This window comes from Rhea americana, unplaced genomic scaffold, assembly GCF_003343005.1.
Source record: "Rhea americana isolate MKP2758 unplaced genomic scaffold, rheAme1 scaffold_53, whole genome shotgun sequence".
NCBI lineage: Eukaryota > Metazoa > Chordata > Aves > Rheiformes > Rheidae > Rhea > Rhea americana.
Window position 1 is genome coordinate 3,108,973 of NW_028186679.1, and position 10,229 is coordinate 3,119,201.

Sequence of the window (10,229 nt, forward strand, 5' to 3'; positions counted from 1 at the left end):
CATTTCAGTTTGTATCCAAGCCTAGAAGTGTTGCACTCAGGCAGGTGCTGTCTTGCCTATCAGCACCTTGCTGAATGCAGCAGCCCACAGCGACCTGCTTTCACACTTTCTGGCCACTCTCCTTTCTGCAACAAACCTCTCCTGATGTGAACACTGAGGAAAGAGGAGGGCTTACCTGACTAAACCATACCTATAAGTACCTCCCCAAACCTTCCTAACAGCTGTGCAATAGGTCTTCAAAGAAACCCAACAAGCTGCAAATGGAAGTAAATCAGGGTGCAGGTTACATTCRTCCTGCTCTGATCTCTGGGGCCAAGAGACCTGAGCAGGTTGGGCACGCACATCCTGGCCACTGCAGGCAGGCCATAGTGGCAGATGATGCAAAGGCATCATGCATGATGCAGCACGGATGCAGCAAGCAGCACACTATTTCCATTAGCAGATGCATCTAATGACACAACATTACTGTCACCATGTAAGATCAGTAGCAAAAAATGTTTATTCACACTGCTTCACACCTCTGATGGCCTTCATGCCATGCTGGTTTAGGCTGACTGTGGCCATCACTACGTTTGTATAAATAGATCTTTATATAAAGCTAGGAAATAGTACARTTCTCCATTTGAAAGTACAGGGGAGTGAAATGCTGCAGAGCTCCAAGACACAAAATTAAAAGCAAAAGTAAACTCAGTGCACTAAAGATCCACTTTCTAAAAGACATTAAACAGTTTTAAGACTAACTTAGGCCACAGAACACCAAGTAAATGAACACACCTTTTTTTATTACTTAGGCAACCAGAATAGGGAGAATGGAAACAGCCTGTTATAGGTGAAACCAAATAAGATGTTGCCTAGTAACTCTCAGCAGGGAAGCATTTAAACCCAGTCCAYTTAGTGAAGTTGATGTTCTGTCTCAAAGATTATTTTCTGTGAAAAAAAAAATCCAAAAGCAGGAAAGCTCAATTTAACACACATACGATTTATTTTCCTGTTATAGCAAACCATGTTGACAACGCTTGGAACAGTATAAAAGTATTTACAAACTTGGACAAGGATGAACAAACCAGGCATGTTTTCAAGAAAAGGATCATTTTATTGAACATTTTTTAATGTTTTTTTTTACCCCCATATACGTAAAACTACACAGGCATTTTTCTTTTCAGATTCTGAAGTATGCAAGTGATAACAGAAGTCTGGAGAGATATTACACAGATCATTACACTGTTATAATAATATTTCTCTAATACGAAGTTCCTCAAGCAAATCCTATTTCAGGTCTGCTATTGGATATGGAATCAAAGTCACTGATTTAAGAGAAGAAAGACTCCTTTTCTCCACTGGTTCTGTTTCCTGGTATATTTTTAATTAGGCATTACTTCAGAATTTTCTTTTATGGRTTCATAGAAAATCACTGATGTGGCTAAACTTCTCTCAGATCAGAGAGAAAAAAAAGCCCAAACTCTCAAACCTTGTTTGGAGATTTGTRTTATTTTTGCTTCTCTTTAAAAGGATAGGATTAACTCAATATATGGAAGTATAAGCTCTGGCATGATCAGCATGTGTAACTGTATTTCTGGGTGTTACAACTAAATGTCTTTGCCTATCTGAACTTAAAATGTTAAAAGTCAGCTTCAAGAAAGCATTTCATTTCAACATTCTCAATACAGTTAATGTTGCTGATTATTTATCTATGGATTATCACACAGACATCTTTAAATTAAAAAAAATACAGTAAAAATCAATGCTTACATCACATTAACCACGAAAAGGCAGACTGCCAAACGTATCAAAGATACGTATTTTATCAACACTGATAACAGCTGAAAAGAAAAACTGCAACAGCATAAGGAACTCAAATTTGAGTTCTAYTTAAAAATATGATTGTTCTTCACAAGCTTGTTGTATGAATAGTAAAAGGAAGCTCTGTAAGCCCTGAAGATCCATTTCTTACTGACTGGAGCCTGGTCTGAAGTTTAATGAAACACTGTTGATACAAAATCTCTGCCCAGAAGGTGCAGGACCATCATCAAACACATGGCCTAGATGCGCATTGCACTGCAACAGAAAGAACTGTCTTCAGCATTAGATTCTTAGAGACACCTCTCTCCAGCCTGACCTCTCTCCAGCCTGAAGACAACAGCATTTGTAGCTCTGCAGAGAAGGAACTGGGAGTCCTGGTAGACAAGTTAACCATGAGCCAGCAATGTGCCCCTGAAGCCATTAAGCCCAATGGTATCCTGGGGTGCACTAGGAAGAGTGTTGTGAGCAGGTGGAAGAAGGTCACCCTCCCTCTACTCAGCCTTGGTGAGGCCACATCTGCAGTACAATGTCCAATTCTGGGCTCCCCAGGACAAAAGAGACATGGCACTACTGGAGAGTGCAGTGTAGGGCTACAAAGATTATTGGAGGACTGGGGCATCTCTCTTATGAGGAAAGGCTGCGAGAGCTGGGCCTGCTTAGCCTGGAGAAGAGACGATTGAGATGGGATCTTATCAATATCTAGAAATACCTTAAYGGAGGGTGTCAAGAGAATGGGGCCACTCTTTTCAGTGGCGTCTAGTGACAAGACAAGAAGCAATAGGCACAAACTRAAACACAGGAAATTCCACCTGAATGTCAAGAAAAMCTTCAACTTCCTTATTGTGAAAGTGACAGAGCACTGAACAGGTTTCCCAGAGAGTTGTGGAGTCTCCTTCTCTAGAGATATTCAAAACCCACGGGGATGTGAACCTGTGCAATGTGCTTTAGGTGAGCCTGCTTGAGCAGGGGCGTTGGACTATATGATCTCTAGAGGTCCCTTTCAACCCCAGCCATTCTGTGATTGCATTTTCTGCAGTGCTGTTCCACCTGTTAAGTTAAGGCTGACCACTGAAAAGAAAATCTTTCTCACCTTTCCTCATGAGTTATCAAACCTGAAGTCCTGAAGGGACTTTCTTCTTTCAGAGGACACATTTTGAGACCAGAATAAAACTCACAAGGAAAATGGTCAGTTTGCAGATCTTAACAGGACAATCTTCTAAGAATGACAGTTGAGCAGATATACAGAGTGTCTAAAGATGCTTCTCTGCAAGATGGACATTTGTGTAATGCTTTAAAAAATGACTGAAAAGGACTTGAAACATAAACCCATTACAAGATAGGTTAGTTTGTGATCAGTTTAGAGATCTGTATACTGGGAAGGCCTAAAAACATATATATGTAGGTAATATTTGTATCTGAACATCTGAAGGAGGTGAAGAGTATGGTGGATATGTGTGTGACAGATCTACTGTCTATCAGTGGCACTGTACATGGTAGGTGTATAAACCAGGAATGTTCAGGAGTGGCATTTAAAGACATGGCATGAGGTAAACATGGGATTTTACTGACTGCGGCTAGATCATGGAGTTAGCATAAAAGGTTAACACATTAGAAGGTACATGACAGATCTACATTGGAGATGACAATACACAGGAGAATGTATAATACAGTGTAAGGAATTAACTGCATATTTATAAAGGAGACCTATAATTGGGATACAATTTGTGACATTTAGTGACAACTATACTCAATCTGGTCACTTGTACATAGCATTGGGATATGTGCTATCCTGAATATATACCAAAAAAAAAAAAAAAAAAAAAAAAAAAAAAAAAAAAAAAAAAGAGTGATGAATCCAGTGTTGAATTGCATGGGTAGGTGACTCTGGGAGAGACAAGACTAGAATAAATTCTTGAGCAAGCACTTTTGGCCAGTGTGTAAATATCAGCCTCCAAACAAACAGACAAGAGGAAGTCAAAACTTAGGTTCTGTTCCTCAGTATCTAATCTTTCTAATAGTAGGAACACATGAGCATTAGAACTGATTATCTAATGAGGTTGTGGAGTCTATCATTGGTACTTTAAGAACAGTTTAAGCAAACCTTTAGTAGAACTGTATCAGGAAGCACTGATCCTGTGATGGAGCAAATGAGTGGACTAAATCTGGGAATTCCTTCCTATTGTTTGTTGTCACATACTGCATTTCACTTGAGGTCCTCTGAATAAATTTTCTATCCAAATTCTATCCAAATCCTTGGCTGTACTTAAATAAGGATGCTCTCCTCAGTCACATCACTTTCTTGATCCAAAACCAACTGTCTACATTTGATACTTAGAACTTTACTGATATATCTGATCCCAAGAAGTGAAACACAGTGTTTTCAATGATCTAATAATTCTCACTACTATATTTGGGTGGATTCATTCATGGACACAAATAAGATATATTTGTTAAGAACTGGATCCTTGGTGATCTTGGGCATCACCTTCAAAATAAATATACCTGTTTGCAGATGACTTCAGTTCTTGTTGATCCCAATGAGTTATCTGGTCGTCTCAGGATATTGGTATTACTTTCATCTCTGCCACAAGTACCATAAGCCTCAGAAAATGAAGGCCATCCAGTCCCAGAATTGTACTTCTTTTCTGAACTACAAGGGAAAACAGATATTCTTGTTATTTAAGACCACAGATGTTACAAAAACTGCTTTTAGCAACAACACTGGCTTTTTTCTTCATCCCCATCTTGTACAACTTTTAGTAATATTTAGTACAGTAGAAAGTTTCTCACTGGCATCAAACTGTGCTGGAACTTTGTTTTCTTGATCAGCCCACAATAGGAGCTTTTGCCTCATCATTTCTATTTCACTGATAGTACAGCATTTGATAAAGCTTGAAAAAAGGTCTTCCTGGTATCTGAGTACATTGGTAGCTGAGTTACATTTTCAAAGTTGCAGTTCAAAGCTTGGCACAATACAGCAGAACCCCAGAGAACAGAGTTTACAGGAAGGAAAAAAACAGCAACAACAAAAAGCAGAATCAATATGGAGAGGTGGCCCACTGAGCCTGGTTCGTGTATGATGATGGTTTCTGCTTACAGATTGCAAAGTGACACAGTCATCAAAACAGTTTGGTAAATCAAATAGAGTTTTGTCCAAAACTTCAATCAACCAATGAAAAATTCTCATAGCACAGAGATCTACTTTTCCCAAGAAATAACCACACCCACTAGCTAAAAATACTACAGACTGTTGACCTGTGGGTACCTTTTCTTAATATACAAGCTTATCAATCCAGTTTAGTTGCATATTAAAACTCAGAGTGTATTGTAAATTATGATCGGACATATTTCCAGGATGTACCATACAGAAATGTAAAAAGCCCTCCTCTAAGATTTTAACAGTGAGAAGTACTCTTTTCTATAGTACGGTGACTTACTATGACTTTAAGGACAAGACATGAAGACAGACTTGCTCATTAGTAAGCTCACATACCRTTAAGACAAATGGCCTGAAGAACAACCACAAGTTTCCCTCAGATTTTCCATGTTTTAGCCTATCTCTCTCAGTTTACAAAAATCAGTGCTCTTACTGGCACCTAGTGGTAGATGGAGACATTAACACCACTGATAACTTTCATCATAAAAGGGACTGTTACATGATTCAATATATAACTTAAAGCAAAACATTTAGTGAAGAGAACCAGGTATATTTTAGTGGGATATTAATACAGTGGAAAAAAAAAGAAAAATGAAAATCTTAGTTACGGTATCTTTTAGAAAGACAAAATAAACAAGCTGGTCAAAAAGCTTAAAAAAATGTAATACTCCAAACTAGACAAGTATTACAGCATGCATTTTATAATTAACTGTATATGACTTTCTATGTGCAATATAACTATGGAAATAAAAGAGGAACTGCAAACAACGTCTCCAAGGGATCGCTTTCAGATGGGCTATTGTCTAATCCATTAGGACACATTAGAAATGCTCTCCTGCCTCTACCCCATTATAAAACTAGGAAGAAATAAGACATAGTATAGAGGCAGGCCACAGCAAAGCAACTTCAGTTTGCAGATTCTCCATATGCATAAGATGACATCTGGGGATCCGGTCCTACTTTTTTCCAAGCAAAGAGGGCTCTCCGCCATCCATGCTACTGTGTCTACTGGGTACAGATTCCCAAGCAATAACCTGGGTTAACATAAATATCCAGACTCCACTTCTGAACTTTCCTAACATATATTTCTGTTATTTTTTATTTTAAAACGATTTCAACTGGAATTCTTCATTTACTGACCCAAGGATCCTTCTGTTTACGCAAATACAGACAAGCCACATAAAGATCCTCTCTGAAATCCAGTGAAGTCAAGAAAAGTCTTTCTATTGTAACACAGTGTGGGTTTTGCATCTGTTCGAGACTGACTCTATCCCTTATATGCAGCTCAAAATGCTTAAGTTTATTGGAGATGTTTTCCACTGCTAAAGGATCAATCTTTTGAGCTGTTAAACAAGCTCTCAAGAGAAATTGTTTCTGTGTGGTTTTACTAACAGGAATATTACTTAGATTCCCTAATAGAAACATTTTAGTACCTCAAAATACTGCTGTTCAAGATCATATTTGTTCTTTGAAGTATTTCACCACTTAATTTAAGGATAAATGGACTTTCCCTAAACACATGCATTAGATTAGCCTTCGACACACCATTCCTCCCGCATATGTCATTTACTTTGATCCCTATTTCAGTCGTCCTGGATGGAATCCAGATAATTCTAAAAAGTGCTTTTTGCTGTATGAATCTCAGCTGTAGGTTTATGATTTGCTGAAGGTTTGAGATTTCATTAAAGCACACAATTTGCTATCTACAAAGGTTAGCTTTTTGTTCCAYGTATTTCTAACCCTTTCAAATTAGTGTACCATAATAAATTATGGTATAAATATATAAATACACATGTATACTTAGAGAGAAAGGAGCTTCATGTTTACCTGTAGCTAATGTTCTAATGTATTTGAAAAAGAAAGGACATTTTAATGCACTGGAAAAATAAACATGATGAATCAATCTCTTATCAAATGTCATTTTTTCTGATTGTTAGTGTCCTTCATAACATAATGCATCCATGGAAAAAATATTTTCAGCCCATTTTTGAACATTCAATAATTTTCAATTTTCTTAACAGATTTTTTTTATATAATGTTATTTTTCCCACATCAATCTTTGTGGTTTAGTATTATTTTATGCTTCAAACAAAAGTACCTCTATTCTCCTACAGCAGGATACTGCAAAATGCAGCATGACTGTTTGATTATATTGTTATTTTGTCATTAGTTCAGTAGCTAAAGCAATTCTCTTTACTTCAGTACTCATTCTCTTCATGTTGGCCTAACTATAACTATTGTCCAATATAAAGAACACCTAAATTGAGGGAATATCAACTCTTCCACAGCTTGATAATTTAAAATTTCTCTAATTTATTTCCAAGAGGTTTTTTTTTTAGATTTTGTATTTATCTTCAGAGTATCCTGCAATGCCACAGTACCTTCTGAAATTATTTTATTTAAAATTGTTTATTAGCAAACCTATACAGAAATGCCTACCTTTAAGCAAGTATTTGCTTGTATAACATGGTTCTCCATACTTGACCGAAGAAAAACTGTCTATTCACAATTATCAGGCTACAATCTTAATTGCTTAGTTTCTGGGTTTTTTTTTTTTTTTGTTAATATAGGCATTACATTTCTCCCCTCCTCTTACTTTCTATGCATACTGTTCTTCAGCTTCCTATTTGAAGTTCTAATCCATGATACATTCTTTAAAATACTTACGAAATGGGCATGTTAGCCATACTCCATTGAGCTCTCAGTTGGAAATACAGAAAGGCTATTTTCTAGATCAAAAATATGAGGAACTGTCTTTTCTGGTTCAGATATAGAGAGCAGAACACCATCTGCATATCCTACTTTGAGGCACTCTATTTCCTTTTACTTAGACTTTAACAAAGTTGCAAAATATATAGTATTGTGAAGTCTTTTTAAAAGTAGATATAACTGAAGAGGCAAAACGACTGGAATTTAATTTAGGGCACAAAAAAAGGATGGGGGTGAAGAGGAAGTCTTAGCTCCAAATCAACAGAGGACCCAGCAAACAACAACATAATAGCAGCTATACTAAGGCAGACCAGACTGCTCTCTAGCCCAGAATCCTGAACAACAACAGATGACTATGGAAGGGTACGGAACACAGCAAACACACAGTGATACTTACCCACAGACACACATACTTTGTGGCAGTCTGTGGGTTAAGAGACCACCTAAATAGAGACTTATTATCAACCAAAAAGGAGACTGCATGTGGCATGAGAAAAATGCAGAATCCCTACTGTAACAACTGTCACCAGACCACTTTTCTGTTCAAGAAAAAAAAGCTACTATGTACCTGTACCGCCACAAGTACCTTGGAAAACTCATACATAGAACACAGCACTCTGGCACCAAAAGATTGTTTTTGTCACCTAAGCTTGCCATTCCTCCAAAGAAAAGACATAGCACCTCATGGCATTTTAAGGATGCTGTGAAAAATAAAAGATGTTACCTGAATAGTGGGGCATCGCAGCATACACAGTAGTATACTCCTGATTCTGTGTTATTCAGATAGATTCCACTGAAAGGCTTTTTTTTTTTTTTAAAAAAAAAAAAAAAAAAAAGGAGAAAGAAGTGAAGTTAATAATGTGTGTCTTTAAAAACTCACCATCTGGAAAAAGCATGTAGGAATCAGATTCAAAACAGGAGAAAAAAAGATAAAAAAAGAAGGCTTCACAGGGGGGCTTTAAAGAATAAACATTAGCAGCCTAAAGAAATGAAGTAGAGGATGCCTTTGGATTAAGAGTGAAGACTACCTCCTGCCCTCAGAAACTTCGAGACTAGTCAGATGCATAAATCATCCAGGTACTAGGGCTACAGTCACGATCTTTCAGGAACTTGTGCAATGTGCAGGATCCCAACAATCAATTCTCTTGTACAGAGTTCCACAAGGAACTGCAAAGAAACTTTCCTCTTCCCTGGGTAGTCTGGAATTAAGATTCTTACTTTACAGATAAAGATTTGCACACAGCTCACATGGCTGAATCCCATGGCACATATTCACCTGCACAGATCCCCTGATTCCTGGTTAAGGAACTCCAGCACTCTACCTAAGGTTACAYGGCCTCAATTAGAGAACGAAAGAAAGTGCAGGGACAAGATGAGTGTGTGGGCTGGCACATGTGGGATAATCAGGCTCCTCCATATTATATAGTTAATCTAAATAAGGTTTAAAGGCAGAAAAAAGAGACTACAGGAAAGATACAATCTTCTTCCCATTGGAAAACTCTCCATTATTGCTACAGAGAAGTCAAGAGGTGACTTGCTTAGGTTTTGAACTTTTTTTTTCTGGCAATAAAGTAATTCCAGAGAAAACTAAAAAGAATGAAGAATGTTTTTTCATTTGCAAACCAGTCTGGGTCAGAACAAATTCCAGCCAGTTCAATACACTGAGCCTTCAATACACTAGCCTTCCACAGGATGGTAGGGGAACCTATGAAACAACTGAGTGATGAGAACTCCCCCAAAGAAAACTTTATGCCAGCAGAGAACGAGGCTGGCTTAACCTTGGAAAGCATTACCTCTTTTGCTTACCGGTTCAGTTCCTTTTTGTCTTGTAACATAGAACTGCTCTGGAGTCAATTTTTTTTTCCAGTCTGTAGCAAAAATTCTTTCAGCTTGTTTAGTCAGAGAGCCTGCATCTTTGACTGGATATAGAAATATAATGTGCGTTATTTCTAACACTGTTTTAACTTGGATCCTCTGAGAGATCCCCTCTTYGATCCACAGTTAAGCAGGGGGAGAGAACAGAACAGCATTAAGTCATACAACACCGTGTATGATACCCAGTAAAGCCCACTGAGTCTGCATATGCTGTGAAAGTGATTTATGATCATATGGGATTGGCCCAAATAACAGAAAACAAAAGTAGAATGGAACAAGTAGTTTCAGTCCTTCTTAACAGAAGGTATCCAAAAGTTTGAGGTGGGAAACAACTTCCACACTGATCTCCATCCAGACAAGGTAATCCATAAAATAAAACCAGCCCTTGAATGATGTACATCTGGCTCTAGAGATGATACTGGAGAGAAAAAAAGCATTTTGAAAACCATAATATCATCTCTACCAGTTAAACTGATGCACCTACCTCCTGAATTCCCTACGGAGATCAATTTTCCACACACCACCATCTAAAAGTAACGCTTCCTAACCCTTCCACCTCGCGCAGGAGCGCCCGGGGTGCCCAGAGCGGGGCCCCGGGGCCTGGCTTCGATCCCACACGGCGGTACCACCCCCACGCTCCCCTCCCGGGCCAGCCCGGCCCCGACCCGCTTCCTCCGCTCTGCTCGCT

General features: G+C 38.3%; 1 protein-coding gene across 1 annotated transcript in view; it reads right to left on the minus strand.

Moving 5' to 3' along the window:
* Positions 1-959: 959 nt before the first annotated feature.
* The window catches only part of MSRB2 (methionine sulfoxide reductase B2), a 10,162-nt gene continuing 892 nt past the window's right edge, over positions 960-10,229 (minus strand). Inside the window, exons 2-5 of the mRNA XM_085318321.1 lie at positions 9,473-9,667; positions 8,391-8,467; positions 4,303-4,450; positions 960-2,055 (exon numbers count right to left, since the gene is read on the minus strand). Coding sequence (XP_085174447.1) covers positions 1,948-2,055; positions 4,303-4,450; positions 8,391-8,467; positions 9,473-9,667 — 528 coding nt within the window. The 3' untranslated portion in view covers positions 960-1,947. The remainder of the gene's footprint in view (positions 2,056-4,302; positions 4,451-8,390; positions 8,468-9,472; positions 9,668-10,229) is intronic.